Consider the following 16859-nt stretch of genomic DNA (forward strand, 5'->3'; position numbering starts at 1 on the left):
AGATAGCCAAACTATCTAATGAAGAATTTAAAGCCTTGGTAATCAAAATACTCACAGATCTGATTGAGTTTGGTTGGAAAATGAAAGAACAGGTGAAAGGTACCAGTAATAAAACAAAGCAAAATATTCAGGGAACTAACAGTGACAAGAAGGAAACCAGAATTCAAAGCAATAATTTGGAACAAAAGGAAGAAATAAACATCTAACTGGATCAGAATAAAGAAACAAGAATCCAAAAAAATGAAGAGGGGCTGAGGATTCTCTGGGTCAACTTGAAATGTTCCAACATCTGAATTATAGGGTTGCCAGAAGGAGAAGAACAGCAGCAAGAAATTGAAACCTTATTTGAACAAATGATGAAAGAAAACTTCCCCAATCTGGTGAAGCAAATAGACTTCCAGGAAGTCCAGAGAGTCCCAAAGAAGTTGGACCCAAAGAGGAACAGACCAAGGCACATCATCATTAAGTTACCCAAGATCAAAGACAAAGAGAAGATCCTAAAAGCAGCAAGAGAATAGAAGACAGTTACCTACAAAGGAGTTCCCATCAGACTATCAGCTGATTTCTCAAAAGAAACCTTCCAGGCAAGAAGGGGCTGGAAGGAAGTATTTGAAGTCATGAAAGGCATGGACCTACATCCAAGATTACTCTATCCAGCAAAACTGTCATTTAGAATGGAAGGGCAGATAAAGTGCTTCCCAGATAAGGTCAAGTTAAAGAAGTTCATCATCACCAAGCCGCTATTGTATGAAATGTTTAAGAGACTTATCTAAGAAAAAGAAGATTAAAAATATGAACAATAAAATGACAACAAACTTACAACTATGAACAAATGAACCTAAAAGAAAAGGAAAACAATGCAAACAAAAACTAAGCAAACAAGCAGAACAGGAACAGAATCAGAGAAATGGACATCACACCGAGGGAGTTCAGTGGGGAGGGGGAAGGGAGGAAAAGGGGAGGTAAGGTACAGGGAAGAAGAAGCATAAGTAGTAGGTATAAAATAGACAGAGAGAGATAAAAAAATGGTATAGGAAACAGAGGACTCAAAGAACTTGTATGTACAACCCATGGACATGAACTAAGTGTGGGGGATGCTAGAAGGTTGGGGGGACAGGGTGNCTATCCAGCAAAACTTTCATTTAGAGTGGAAGGGCAGATAAAGTGCTTCCCAGATAAGGTCAAGTTAAAGAAGTTCATCATCACCAAGCCCCTATTGTATGAAATGTTTAAGAGACTTATCTAAGAAAAAGAAGATTAAAAATATGAACAATAAAATGACAACAAACTTACAACTATGAACAATGAACCTAAACGAAAAGGAAAACAATGCAAACAAAAACTAAGCAAACAAGCAGAACAGGAACAGAATCAGAGAAATGGACATCACACCGAGGGAGTTCAGTGGGGAGGGGGAAGGGAGGAAAAGGGGAGGTAAGGTACAGGGAAGAAGAAGCATAAGTAGTAGGTATAAAATAGACAGAGAGAGATAAAAAAATGGTATAGGAAACAGAGGACTCAAAGAACTTGTATGTACAACCCATGGACATGAACTAAGTGTGGGGGATGCTAGAAGGTTGGGGGGACAGGGTGGAGGGGGCTAAAGGGGAAAAATTGGGAAAACTGTAATAGTATAACCAATAAAAATACTTTAAAAAGAAATAAGCAAAAAGCAAACAAACAAAAAGAGTACCTTGTCCTGATAATCTGAGGAAGGGTGGAGAGACTTAGGTGGAGCTTCATCTGGACAGTCTTGGGGCAGCCAAACTGCCCCGGGGTTGGGTTTGGGAGCTCGCTACACAACAGCATGTGATGAGTGAATCCCTGGTAACAGTTAAGGAGGCCTCCCTCCTTATGTGCTTTTGCCCAGCAGCATTTGAGCAAGGGGCTGCTCTGTCCCCTTCTACAGATGAGATCCCGGGCTCAGGGGAGTTAGGTCACAAGTCCAGAGCCACCAGCTAGCAAGTGCTGAACAAGGACCCAGGGTTCCAGCTCCAAAGCCAGAGTTCCAGACTGGTTTGCAACACTGAGGCTACTACCCAGTGACACCCACCATAGGGACAGGGATAAAAGTCAGTTGTTCTTCTTGGGACCTTATTTACTCATTTGCTGCTGCACAGAGTAAATAACCCACTATTTAGGGAGCATTTTGTATGTGCCAATTGCTGTGCTAAGTGCTTGCATCCACTGACTTGCTTGACCTAAGGGACTGATCGTCTCAGGTAGGACTCAGGCAAATGGAAATGGTGCCTGAAAGGCAAAGACAAGATGGGTTACTCACTCAAAGATACACAACGAGAATGAAAGTTGTGTGAGTACTTGCAGCAGGCAGTGTGCGGAGAGCGTGTTAGACATCTGTAACACCAGGTGACCCTCGTGTAGCAAGTGCCAACCACAGGAAAGAGCAGCGATTTGGGTGGAAATAAAAGAAGGAAACTGCAAAGGTCATTTTTTTGATGGGTTATAGGATATATTACAAAGACAGGTCAGGGATGTGTGAGATGCTTTTCAAGTACAAATTGCAAATTGAGCACAGAGGTGGTGTGGGACTCTTACTATCTGAACATCTGTTAGTCGTCTGTTTTACTAAAAGCTGATCATCTGATAAATTTTTGACTGGCATCAGAGGTGATTTAATCTCTCATAAGAGAGAGGAAGTGGGGGGCAGAACTGCTCTTCCTGGACGTGGGTAATGTGAACAATGAGTTGATGTGGAACCCACAGGAACATTGAACAGGAACCAAAATGACCACGTTATATGATATTCACTTTCCTGAGCACGGAAGGCTGAGCACTGACACATACACTGGGCATTAAGGGAAATGATTATAATCCAACTTTGTCCGTTACAGGTGGGACCCATCGACAGAGGTCAGGAAGTTCATAAAATTACAATGCAGACATAAATTCTGAATTGTTCCCATAGAGAAGAAAAGGGAGAAGATCTTTAAACATCTTGTGCAGGGTAAAAAGCCTGCATTTATTAAACTCAGATTTGAAAAAGAACAGCACAAAATATGGAGTATGGGTATATTGTAGGATAGGTAAGAGAGTACAAGGACATGTACTGGGTTGTACAGTGGCCTCCAGTACTTCATGCAAATGTGACCTATTTTGGAAATAGGATCTTTGCATATGTTAAGGATTTTGAAAAGAGATTATCTTGAATTTAGGGTGGACCCTAAATTCAATGACTGGTTTCTTCAAAAAAAAAAAAAAGGAGAGGGAGATATGACACAGGCACACAGAGGGGGCAGGCCATGTGAAGATGGAGGCAGGAGTTGGAGTGGCGCATCTGTAAGGCAAGAGACGTCACGGGTTGCTGGAGGCCACCAGAAGCCGGGAGAGAGGCATGAGACATATCCTTCCTCAGAGCCTCCAGAAGGAACCCATCCTGCCAACACCGTGATTTGGGACCTCTGGAATACATTTGTGTTTTAAGCCACTTAGTGTGTGATGTTTTATTGTCTCGGCCACAGGAAGCTAATACAGTATATTAAACCCCTAAGAAGATTAAGGGAAGAGGTGGAAGGTAAAGCTCAGATTAATCTAAGACTCTTGGAAAATGCTAAGTGAAGCAAAAGGGGCTTTTAAATTTATTTGGAGACAAAACACAAACAAGGAAAACAGTAAGCATGCTACTGAGGCAGATGCTGCCTTTTCACAGCAAATCTGCAGCCACAGCAGAGGACAATTGGGTAGGGTGCTGGTCCGCATCCCGGTGTAATGCTTACCTCCTCCTCAGTAGGTGGTGGGAAGGGCTGGGGACCTGGGTACAAGGGGTGCATGGCCCTTCGGGGCACTTCTTTTCTGGTTGGTGGCAATGAGCTGGGAAAACCATTTTCAACTTACAGTAGTCTTTTAAAAACCCAAATATTTAGATGAATGCCCCACTTAATAATGTCAGTATTTTTCTATTTTTTTCAGTCTCTTAGGTGGTGGTAACAATGGACAGCAATTCAGGATATTATTCTCTTCTATTTGCTTGCTAAACAAGCTCGTGAAATCAATGCACTGTGATTATTTTACAAACCAGAGGGAGTGTTATTTGAAATCTTTGATCAAATGGGTGTGTGTAGCACAGTCCCGATTTTAACTAGGTCATTTCTTTTAGTGATTCTGCTTCTCTGGTTCATGTGTCTTAGAAGAATTGAAGCTCACCCCACCCCCCGCTTTTTAAAAAATATTTTATTTATTTATCTTTAGAGGGGAAGGGAAGGAGAGAGGGAGAGACATATCAATGTATGGTTGCCTTTCGTGCGTCCCCTGCTGGGAACTGGCCTGCAACCCAGGCATGTGCCCTGACTGAGGATTGAACCACAATCCTTTGGTTTACAGGCCCACACTAAATCCATCGAGCCACACCAGTCAGGGCTCATGAAGCCCCTTTTTCTTGAAGAGGCTAAGTTCAGAGCAAGGTTTGATGAAGCGGGGAAGTGACTCTTAGACCACCACAGTTCTTTTTGCATTTCTGAATATGCTCACACTTCCCAAGGTGATAGTCTTAGGTTTCTAGGACCACCTGGATGCATGGACACCCCTTTACTGCCCCTGAAGAAGCCATGCTCAAAAAGTAAGAATTGTCTGACTGGAAACTGCTTGACTCCTAAACATGCCGAGACAGTAGCTAGTAAATTGGAATTTTTGTTTCTAGTTGTGGAAGATTTTTATATCACACTGATATAATTGAGGCCATGGATGGAGGAGGCAAGAAACATAGATTTTTCAGTGTCATTATTGTATCTGCATCTTTGTGGATTGATTTAAGGGGCTTTTGTAGCAGGGAGTGAATTAGACTGAGTATCGTCAAGCTTGGACAGGAACAATAAAGGGCTCCATTTTCCAGGATTGCAAAGATAAATTCTTTCTTAAAATTACTTCGTGGTAAAAGGTTGAATTGGTCAGTTTCACTCTCCTGGCCTGTGATGTGGTTATTATTGTTCACAAGAGTTAGAGCATTTACCCCTGAGATGAGAGTCAGAATCCTGGTTGCCTATTGAATCTGAGTAAGTGACCTGAAAAAATAAGGTGGCTAGAGGTAAGACCCTGAGATAAGATGCCACGTCTGCGTGCTGGGTCAGGGGCCAGCCTGTGGGCTCTGCCTCAGCCCTGTCCAGGGGAACGTCTTGGGGGCAACCAGCTAGTAAGCAAGGGCGGACAGTGTGGAGGAGAGTGTGGGGTGCAGTGTTCTGAGTTTGTCAGTGTACGTGGTTGCATGAACATCACTTCTCTCTGTCTTACCATGAGACTTGAGGACTGGAGTGACCCAGTCTGTCCTCATCCCCTCACCTGTGTGGGATGGACCAATACCATGGAGGGATTGCTGTAACTTGGAATCCCACAGGGAACTCTGGGGAGTTGATGGCTTTGTGAATGCTTTTTGTCATTGGTCCTTTTCTGCCCATTTTTTAAACCTTCTGAAGAGCCGTTGATGGAGGTCACTATTATCCCCATTTTGCAAAAAAGAAAAACACAGATTGGAGGTTTTGCCACTTACTAGCAGGGGGCTTCTGGGAAAGCGCCCAACCTTCTTCGCTCAGTTTCCACTTGCGCAGCATGGAGGGTGGCTGTGTGGGAGGCTGGGGGGCGGGGGGAGCTACGCACAGTGCCTGTGCCTCGGGAAGGACTCCGAGGTTTCTCCTCCTCCTCCTCTTCCTAGTTATCAACCTGTTTATCCTCTTGTTATTCTTACCCTCATCAGACTGACTCCAGACAATTATTTCCCCTCTTAGGAATATTGCTTCATGTGTCATCATTTTGAAATAGGAGCCTCAGAGGTTAAAAAAGTAAAAAGTGGACAGTCACAGATCATCCTCCCTGTTCTACCCAGCTTCCACCAGTATGAGAAATACTTTTTCCTCTTCCTGGGTGTCTTTGCCCTTAATTCTTTTTTAAACTTTTTTGTTTTGTTTTAACTTGATGCCATTTTAAAGATTTTATTTATTTAGTTTTAGAGAGGGGGCAAGGAAGAGAGAAGGAGAAGGAGAGAAACGTAAATGTGTTTCCAAACATTGATTGGTTGCCTCTTACATGCCCCCAACTGAGGACCTGGCCTGCAACCCAGGCACGTGCCCTGATCAGGAATCAAACCAGTGACCTTTCAGTTTGCAGGCTGGCACTCACTCCATAGAGCCACACCAGCCAGGGCAGATCCTTAATTCTTACCTGTGGACAGAGATCAAGGAGTTATTACTGGGCTGCCAAGGGTGAGGAAGAGAGATTTGCTTTTGGGATAGCAGGGCAGAAGAGTAGATGGTTGTCTGTAATCTGGAGAACAACCTTTGCTTTAGTCATCCATCCATCCGTCCATCCATCCACCCACCCACCCACCCATCCATCCATCCATCCATCTCTTCATCAGTCCACACAGTTTTGGTTATGCAGAAAAAGACCAAAGTAAGGTCTCGTTCCTTCCTGGGGCTCACACTCTGCTGAACCAAAGAAGCAGAGAGATTTAGTTACATAATTCCAATTTACTTATCTGTTTTCTTTTTTATTTTTTTTTAAGATTTTATTTATTTATTTATATTTAGAGGGAAAGGAGAGAGGGAGAGAAACATCAATGTATGGTTTGCCTTTCGTGCATCCCCTGCTGGTAGTTGGCCTGCAAGGAACCGGCCTGCAACCCAGGCACGTGCCCTGACTGGGAATCGAACCGCAATCCTCTGGTTCACAGGCCCGCGCTCAATCCACTGAGCTACACCAGTCAGGGCTGTTTTCTTTTTTAAAAGGAAACTTGTAAGTCTGAGGTAGAGAGAATCTGAGCCAGGCTATGTTAGCTGAGGTAACTGCAGTGAGGGGAAAACATGTCTTTCCTGTTTTTTGTGCTGAATTCTGACTCAGGAGGGGGAAATGTGGAAAACAATGCTGAGAGAGTCTGTCTTTTCTTTTTCAAGAACTATGGGCTGTATGAGATGAAACTAGAAAGAAAGGATGTGCCTTTCAAGTAAGGAGCCACCAGTAGGAGCTCCTGGTGGGTTGGAGGGGTTGGGCAGGATGGGGAAACCCTAACACATGGAATTTCCAGGAGCTACAGCTTTCTGCACACTTTTCTGCAAGATGGGCCTCATGTCGATAACAGCCAGGGATGCGGGATGCCAGCCAGGTTCTGTGTCACTTGGTTTATAATGTCCTCTTCTCTCTCTTTTTTTTTTCAGATCCAGCCATTGTCAATGGGGTTTACTGGTCTGAATCTCTAAACAAAGTGTTTGTGGATAACTTTGACCGTGACCCGTCTCTCATATGGCAGTACTTTGGAAGTGCAAAGGGCTTTTTTAGGCAGTATCCAGGTGAGTATCTTGCTAGGAGTATTATCATTCAGATTAAGGAATAGGTAATATCTTCCTTTTGGGTTTGGGGTTAAAATTTCTTTCTCTTTGCTTAGAAGAAAAGAAAGTTTCTGAAAAACAAAACAAAGGAGCAGAACAAACAAAACAGAAACTGACTCGTAGATACAGAGAACAAACTAATGGTTATCATGGGGAGACAGATGGGGCATGGAAAAATAGGTAAAGGGGATTAAGAGGTACATAATTCCAGTTATAAAATACCTAAGTCACGGAAATGTCATGTACAGCACAGGGAATGTAGTAGTAGTGCAATAATTGTTCGGTGACAGATGCTTGCTGCTTAATGTGGTGATCATTTGCAAGGTATTTAAATGTCAACTCACTGTATTATACACCTGAAAGTAATGTAATCTTGCCTGTCAACTATACTTCAGGTAAGAAACTATTAACTCTGTTGTCAGTGCAGGGCCGGATTGGCAGTGCTACACCTGCACACCCGCATGCACACCTGCACACCTGCATGCACACCTGCACCAGGCATTTGGACCAGCATCTTTCTCAGTTCGGTAGTTCATAGAGCCGCTCTCTATGAAGGGGGAGTCCAGGTATGAGACATACCACTTACACTTTCTAGACAAGGACTTGCTTTTATTATTATCATTACTATTCCCACTAGTACTACCATTACAATTTTTATGATCACTGAGGGGAACTAGTCATAACTGGGTAGTGTTCAGTTCTGACTGAAAGGTATAGGAAGTGGAAAATCTGAAGTCGAGTTTCTCCACTCCAGAGCTGACTGCCCTTGGAAGGAGAGGTTGAAGTGGCCAAAGTCCCCCTCATGTCAGTAACCCATCCTTAAGGGACACCAGCAGAAGTTGGTGCACCTTCAAAGGATTGCATTTGTCAGAGTTTGGCCATCTTGCCTGTGGAACAGGTGTTCATTCTGGGGCCTTCCCAGGCCTCTACTTTGCAATAGGAATTTAATTCTGGCTTGGTTTGGATTTTAATTAAAAAGGGAAGTTTTAATTTTGCTTACAAGTTGTGAAAACAAGACTTGAGGCTGCAATTGTGCCAACAACACAGCTGTACAAATTAACAAGCTCAACCTAAAAGAAGGGGAAAAACACCCTGCATAATCTTGGAGCAATTAAGTGGAGTCTTTTATGTTTTCATTAAGTAAGGCTAGGCACCTGATGTCTTCCCACTTTGAGGCACAGAGACTGCCAGCCTCTGCCTTGAGGAGTTGCTTGCCTTGCACGCAACATCTGTCCCCTGAGACTTGCCTGCCGAATGTCTGCTTTGCCAGATTATTCAACATTTCTCAAGAACAGTGTTCAGCAGGCCATGCATGTTCCTCCTGGAGCTCACAGAAATTTAAACAATAAGTATCTTATTAAAGATAATGTTATAATAAACAGTAGTCTATTAAAGTTCCAGTATCACCAAATTGCAGTCTGCTTTGATACACTCAGCAGAGAGTAAATTTAACACAGATGTTGCTGACATTAGAGCATTGTGGGTGGCTAATCCTTGAGGAAGCCACAAGGACATCTTACCATTTTACCATGTGGCATGTGGGTGAAGGTGGAGCAGATAAAAAGGAACCATAGATCATCTGTTGTCTTTACCAGTAGGAAGTCCTTCAACTATGGTCATGAGGAAATTTGAAAGCAAAGGTGTATCAAACATCTCGGGTTGACATAACAACATATCACAGACTGAATGGTTTAAACAACAGGCATTTATTCCTCACAGTTCTGAGGCTGGGGAGGCCAAGATTAAGCTACCAGAAGATTTGGTTCTTGTTGAGAGCCCTCTTTCTGGCTTGCAGATGGCCACCTTCTCCCTGAATTCTCACATGGTAGAGAGAGGAAGCCCTGGTGTTTCATACTCTTCCTAAAAGGGCACTGATCCCATCATGGGGACTCCACCCTCATGGCCTCATGTAAACTTAATTACCTTCTAAAGGTTCCACTTCTTAATGCCATCACATAGGGGGTTAGGGCTTCAACATATGAATTGGAAAGGAATGACACATTCCATCTATAATAAAAGGGAATCCTAGGCCTTGGCTGGTATAGCTCAGTGGATTGAGCACGAGCCTGAGAACCAGAGGATCGTGGTTCGATTCCCAGTCAGGGCACATGCCTGGGTTGCAGGCCAGTTCCTGGCAGGGGGCCAGTTCCCAGGAGGGGATGTAAGAGAAGCAACCATACATTGATGTTTCTCTTCCTCTCTCCTTCTCTTCCCCTGTAAAGATAAATAAATAAAATATTTATTTTAAAAAAAAGGGAATCCTTATAGAGAGATTATATAATTGGGTAGGTTAATTACATACAAGGTTTTTATCAGAACATTTCACTCAGAAATCCTTACAATTCTTTTAAGATATTTGCAGCAGAATTTTGACTTTGTAAAATTTCTACGTCTTTTCCATGTTAAGATAGACACAAGTCACAGTCCTCCAAAGGATTTCATTGCCCTGATAAATGTCACAGGGTCACTAGGTGCTCAGTTCTGAAAAGAGAGCGCATCTGCCCTTCTCTGGTCTCTTGGATATGACAGGATTAGTGGAAAAGTGATCCACGGGCATGTTTTGCGGGGATGTTTTTCTTTTCAGAATGCATCTTTCTGTGTTTAGAGTAGTATAAGAGTGTAAATCAGAGATAAGCATGTTCTTAAGCAGAAGGGACATTTCTTTATTCTTACTGAAGTGCCTTTTGAGTTGCGTTGTTCTGAGTTCTGTGTGAGGCCCTGAGGAGAAAATGGTAAACTAGGCAGAAAAGATCTCTGCTCTTGTGAAGCTCCCTCTTGTTGAGGCCTGTGCTCATTGGGGATTTTGACTGCAAGGGACAGAAACCCAGTTACCCCTGGCTGCAGCAAGGGGCACAGTTACTGGCTCATATAACTCAAAACCCAAGGGCTGTAGTGTTTTCAGGCACAACTAGATCCCAGTAGTCAGCAATGTTGTTTGGCTTTTTAATCTTTTCTTTCACTCCTCATCTCTATCTTCCTCTCTTCTGACCTTGTTTCACTGGCAGGTGACCTCCTTATGATGTTTAATGTGGCTGTGGGCTTGTAGTTTTATTCTTCAATTATGGTCCCAGGGGAAGGGAGAACATCTGTCTCAATAGCTTAGAGTAAAGTCCAAGGATGAGCTTGGTCTGGGCCATGTGCTTACATGCTGAACCCAGGGACACTAGGCAGTGGGTAGGGCCAGTCATCTGAAACCATGGGGTTAGTGAGGATTACTGTGGCCTTACCTGGAGTTCGATACCTCTAAAGGAAGGGACGATGACCATCACAGGGAGAGAGACAGATGAACAGGTGTTTGTGGTACAGGGTGTTGCATGCTAAGGTAGGAAAATAGAGGGTGCTGGGTTGTTGTAGAAAAGAGCACCGATCCCACCTCCTGGAGGTGAGGGGAATTCATACTGAAAGGAGAATTTTAGTCAGCATTAGCCTAGCAGCATACCTATGACGACGATGATGTCCATTTCTGCATGAGTTCACGTAGGTGTCCACAAGTTCCATTCATGTGCTGTGGGCATACGACAACAGTTTTGCAATGCTGTATACAAGAACTTTCTAGGAAAATGGAAATGTTCTGTATCCATAGTGTCTCCTGTGGAAGCTACGTACCACATGTGGCTGTTGAGCACTTGAAATGTGCCTAGTGAGACTGAGGAGCCAAAATTTGAGTTTTATTTACTTTTAATTAATATAAACTTAAAAGTAAAGAGTCACAAGCTAAATGGTATATGACATCTGTGCAGAAAGTATCCAACATGCAATATAAAAAATAGAGACATTTATTGAAGAAGGTACAAGATACAGGAAACATTGTACATAGGACAGTGATGTCTCAGCCCCCTTTAGAGGAGGCACCTTGGACCTCACCCAGTTCTCCCAATCGCCATCAGCTGCCCTGTCATATTTTCCTGAATTTCATTGACTGTCTGAAATCTCTTCCCTTTGAAAGGTGATTTTAGTTTTGGGAAAAGCCGGAGGTCTCAGGGCGCCACACGTGGGCTGTAGTGGGGCTGAGTCACCTGGGTGATTTGAGATGCTGCCAAACAACTCTGCACAAGGTGGGCTGCCTAGGTGGGCACACTGTCACGACGAAGCTGTCATGATGCCACTGCCACCAGTGGCCCACAGCTGCTCCTCCTGAATCATCTGAGGAGTTTCCTCAGAGGAGTGTTCAAGCTCAACGCAAAATTTGATGTAGATCTGTACCTTGACTCCCTCGGTCATTTTGAAAGCAGTGGCCACACAGCCCTTGTCCTCACTCTGTGGCATCTACTGCCCCCACTGACTAGTACAGTGAAGTTGTCATTGTTCACCCATGTGCTTTCCAGTCCACTCCCTTCAGCTGCCAGGTTACATCATTGTCACACAAACTGTTCTCATTATATTAAGAACTGCTGGACTTTTTTGGGGCAGACCTTGTAACTCTGTAGGAAAAGACATTCATAGTGTAATACCCAGTTTGCAAGGTGCTGCCTGGTTGTGCCTGTGTGGCAGAAGGGTCTCACCCAACAGAACACTTCAGATAAGCTCTTTCAAACAACAGCAGCAACAACAAAATGCCCGTTACAGGGACTTTGAGCTCTGCAGGATTGGTTACTCAGGGCTTGTCAAGGATCTGTTTATTTTTGTTTCCTCCTGGGAAGCCTTTGGGAGTGCTGTGAATGTTAACATTTATACTGATGATAGTGATAATGGCCCCTGTTTATTGAGCACTCGGCTGGGTGCTTATACAAGCATTGCCTGATTTAATCCTCACCATGATTCTGTGAGCTGGAGCTACTATAATCCACATTTTACACTGAGGACACAGTGGCCTGGAGATTAACTGACTAACCCAGGACACACCAACAGGGCAAAGCAGAGCTGGTGATAGTGTTAATACTAAAACCACCTGTTTCTTTGTTCTCATGGTGGTTCTCACCCTACAAAATATGGACTCTGGCCTGCAGCACTGAGCCACCAGGCTTTCAACCCCTGTCTCCTTTACTGGGATATCCACCCCGGGAGGACAGAGATGTTTGTTTTGTCCATCACTTGTCACCAGCACCAAAAATACCCCATTGTAGGTATTCAATGTGTATTTGTTAGATGGATGGATATGTCACTCGGTGGATCAAAGTCCACCAGATCTATTGTCTCCCATCACAGGGGCAGTAGCAGCCTCCCCTCCTTGAAAACAATAGAGCCACTGCCTCTCTGGGAATCTGGTCACTAGCTGCAGTCCCGTGGGAGTAAGTGATGCAGGAGGGGACTGGCATAAATAATACAGAGCCACAGTCCCTTCCCCACCATTGTTTCTTCTTCTCCAAGTCCTCCTAAGCCCCTGCCCTTTCTATCCCAAGTCCTGCACACTGGATGACTTCTTCCATTGACAATTTACCTCTGATACCTAGTGACCACTTCATTGTGGTTAGAAGGTTCTCCAGGTTCTTTGTCTCCCAGGAGACAGAGTCATACCTGCACAGCGAGCCTTTTTCCTGGGAGCCTCATCCAGTTCATGATTTTACAATCGTGTGTGAGTCCCAGTTTCTACCTGGGTGGGCCGCCTTCCTGTTCTGATTCATCCTTCCTGTTCTGACCATTTTTAACTTTTATCCAAATGACATGGCTGACTGACAGTTCTCTGTAACTGTCCTTAACTATATCAGGAGAAAACTGTCTATGTGTCATAGGCAGATCAGAACCTAATCAAACACAGACACCAATTAAATTTATGCATGATGATGAGAAGCTCAGTTCCTTCCCCACATCAGACTTGCAATTCTGGAGCTGCATCCCAGGGAGCTTGTTCCAGTAGAAGGGTTAAGGATCGTAAAGGGGATTGATTTTCTTGTCTTTGTCATGATTTCTGTGCCGCAGGAAGGTGAAAGCCGACTCAGAGTACCTCTGAGGAGGGGCAGATGGCTAAGTAAAGAGCTCTCCGGAAGTCCGCACTCCACCGGCTGTTGGTTAGTGATACATGGAGTATAGGTTCTGTGCACAGCATTACTTTGCGTTTATTCTCCTGCCTGTCCTTCTTACCAAGCTCAGGTTTAGCAGCAGGTAAAGTGTAGCTGATATGGGTGTTCTCTTCCTTGACCAGCTCAGCAACACCACTTCACTGAATGAATGAATGTAAAAAACCATGGTTCTCATAGCAACTCTTGTGTTACTCATTTATCATCGTGAATCATTCCTCAAGAAGTTATTAACAAAGATGGAATTGATTGAATGAAGGAGACTTATAATATTTCTTTCGAGGAATGCACAGCCAATGTCTCAAAAGACACTTCAAAGCTAAATTTGCTTACAATTCAACTCACATTAAGTTAGCATTTCATTATAGGTGTAGAACAGCTATTTTAGATCTAAAGTTATATTGGGAGGCATTTATTGAAACTTCTGATCTGGGGGTAAGTAAAAATATTTTTTGAAAAAGGAATTGGGCAGAACTTACCCAGTTAGGGATAGACCAGCATCTGCTACCTTTTGATTTCCCTCTTTTCTTTCTTCATTTTTTCTGGGCATTTTGCTCTCAGGCAGGGAAGAGAAATCCCAGGCTGCGATGCGATAACGAGTGTTTGTTCAGCTGGTGGCTTGTGGAGATGGCTTGGACGTCACTGGCCGTGCCAGGGAAGTTTAGTGAAAAAGACTTGGCACAAAGGAGAGAACAGAAACAATGGGCTAAGACACCCTTTGTTGAGGTAGAGATTTCGAAAAGGGGAGATTAGAGTCAAGCAGAAATAAATGCAGAAGGTAAAAAAGATATTTGGACCTTTATCATGCACTTTGTTGTAGTTCTTAGTTCTGCTGGATGGTCTTAAACCGTTTTGTCACACAAAACCGTATGAGCAGCATGTGGCTTGGCTTTCAGACGACGGTGTATGAGGCTCTGCTCTGTTGGCCCTGCTATTCATTTGCATGTGCTGAAGGAGAACGTGAAGTCACATGTTCTCATAGATGGAATTAAGTTTTGTCTAATACAGTTTCTAATGACTTTGGGGGACAAAGCTTGGAATACAGGAATGTTGTACAATATTTTAAATTTTATCAGATTTGAGCATTTGAATCAGCAGTAGAGCGTTTGACATTATTTGCAGTTCTAGCTGGGAGATATATTGAATGTTCTAGAGACCCTGCCCTCTGAAAGGTGCATCAGGCAGACGAGCAATCACTGATGCTGCCAGAAGTCTTGAGAGCCACAGGGAAAAAGAAGGCTGCATGGCAGCCAGTCTGCTGAGCTGCATCATTCCTCCTGTCTGGAGACTCAGGCTCCATCCAGCCTGGGTAGGGTGCCCAAAGGCCCACTCGCACATATGGAAATTATGTGGCTCATAGGGCAACTTCTTGGTTAAGTGACAATTCCCTAGATCTCAAAGTTGGCTCATCAGAGGTGAACTTACTGTTATTTCTCTGGGTTTGTAGTTACTTAAATATTTTCAAAATATCTGTGTGTACAAAAAATTATATACTAAGGAATTGATATGTCCTCAGGGAGATAGTACTATCTGGAGGAGAGTTTCCTGAAGTTTTTCTGTTAAAGCACTTTGCTGTGAGATTTTGGGGGTTAGGTCTCAGTGGTGAGATTATTTTGGTCAGTGCTGCCTCCGGTGTCCCAGTCGCATAGATTCAAGATGCATGTAAGTAGATAATAGGCCCCAAGATGTCCCTCCCAGAGCATAGAAACCAGTTTGATTTTTATTCATGTACCTTGGGCTAACATCCTGCAGAACTTCTTATGGGACACTCTTATGGAAATGCCTGTGTAAGGAAGAAAACAGTGGCACAAAGTCTGGAAGATCAATTCCTCACCCTAACAAGAAATCTTAAGAAAAACTATCTAACTATGAGAACCTTGGGGTCCCTGCTGTGAAATGGAAGTTTTGGTTCAAATGTCAGATTTGAGCAAGTTGACCCCCTCAAGCCCATCCAGTCCTGACTTTGAAACCAGTTGTGACCTTTATCGTCGCATCCAGGGCAGCTGTGCCTGGAACTGACTTGAGGTGCTGTCTGAATCCTGCCGCAGTTTGTGCCTCCGTTCCTGACCGGGACAGGCTGGGCCTCGAGGCTCTTGCTACTGTTCGGCTCCTTGCCTCTGGCACAAATGTTTCTGTGCACAGTCAAAGCAGCACTCCTTTGGTTCCTTGGACTTGACATGCTCTTCTCAGCCTCGGGAATTTTGTGAATATTGTTCTCTCTACCTGCGGTATTCTTCTTCACCCTGTGGCTACCCTTCACGCTTTAAAAGTCTTATCCATGTGTAGTAGATTTCATAGTGTCTCCACCCCAAATTTATGCCCACTTGGAACCCCCAGAATGTGCCCGTATTTGGAAATGGGGTCTTTGTAGATATAATTAGGTACATTGGGACTGGATCATACTGGATTTGGGTGGGCCATCAATCTAAGATGACTGGTTTCCTTATAAGAGGACGGGGCACAGGGCACAGAGAGAAGACAGCCATGTGAAGCTGGAGGAAGAGATGGAAGGGATGGAGCTGTAGGTCAAAGTCTACTGGAGACCCCCAGAAACTAAGAAGGGGCAAAGAAGGATTCTTCCTAGAGTCTTCAGAGGGAATATTGCTCCACCAGCACCTTGATCTTGGACCTCTGTTCTCTACAACTCCAAGAGAATACATTTCTGTTAAGCCACTCAATTGGTAGGTGTGGTCATGCATCAGGCCCTGAAAACTAATATACCTTCATTCTGTTCTTAGCTTAAAGAGGAGTCTTCTTCACATTCTAAGGATTAGAATCCCTTTGATACACTAACATAGCCTCAGGTACTTCCTCCTGATGTCCCTGGTTCTTGTGCTTTCTTACCTCGTGTCCGCTTCTCTGCTAGATGTAGGGCTTCCTGAGGGCAGGAGGTGCTGGGCCTAACATTCTTAGTCATTGCTGTTGGTCTGTCAACTGTCCGAGTATCTGGGAGGAGTTATAAGCCCACTAGCAGAGAAATTATCTCAATCTGAACGAGAGGATTTGGTGTCATTAATTCCTTGCCCCCAGGCCCTGCCCTCAATGCTGTAGGAGAGGCCTGCGCATTTGCTCCCCTTGGTGGAGCACACAGTGATGGGAGGATGGATGGCAGAGTGGCGGGTGGGGTGGAAGATGATCGGATGTGCTTCTCGTCTAAGAACATGGCCCACAATTCAATTCAAGAAACATTCGCCGACCACCTACCATGAGTCAACACATTAAGAGATAAATTCTCTTTATACTGGACTCAAACCAATTCTTTGTGGAATTACAAATTGAAACATTACCTATCTCACCAAGGATATAATTGCATTATGTGTCAGGACTGTGTGATTCTAGCTATTCTTGGCTTTATACAAAGCAGCGTGTCAGATGTTTTTAAAATGAATTGCATTCTGGTCCCTTGGTGTACAATATCATGTCAGTTTTATTTTATCTTTGTTACTTAATGGCCTTCAATTGGCAGTGGCTTCTCTCATCCTTCTTTCTTCTGATTTGTTACAGGGGAGTCATTAAATTAGGTGCAGATGCAGGTGGGAAATGTAGGTACAAGGAAGACAGAACAAAGTGACTCTTT

General features: G+C 43.9%; 1 protein-coding gene across 2 annotated transcripts in view; it reads left to right on the forward strand.

Annotated features, from left to right (window-relative positions):
• The window catches only part of CACNA2D3 (calcium voltage-gated channel auxiliary subunit alpha2delta 3), an 861794-nt gene that overhangs the window by 379750 nt on the left and 465185 nt on the right, over positions 1 to 16859 (forward strand). For both annotated transcript variants that reach the window (XM_037040694.1, XM_037040695.1), the window contains exon 6: positions 7158 to 7289. In XM_037040694.1, coding sequence (XP_036896589.1) covers positions 7158 to 7289 — 132 coding nt within the window. The remainder of the gene's footprint in view (positions 1 to 7157; positions 7290 to 16859) is intronic.

The sequence above is a fragment of the Sturnira hondurensis genome, unplaced genomic scaffold, assembly GCF_014824575.4.
Source record: "Sturnira hondurensis isolate 20B ecotype Veracruz unplaced genomic scaffold, ASM1482457v3 Scaffold0002840, whole genome shotgun sequence".
NCBI classification, from domain to species: domain Eukaryota; kingdom Metazoa; phylum Chordata; class Mammalia; order Chiroptera; family Phyllostomidae; genus Sturnira; species Sturnira hondurensis.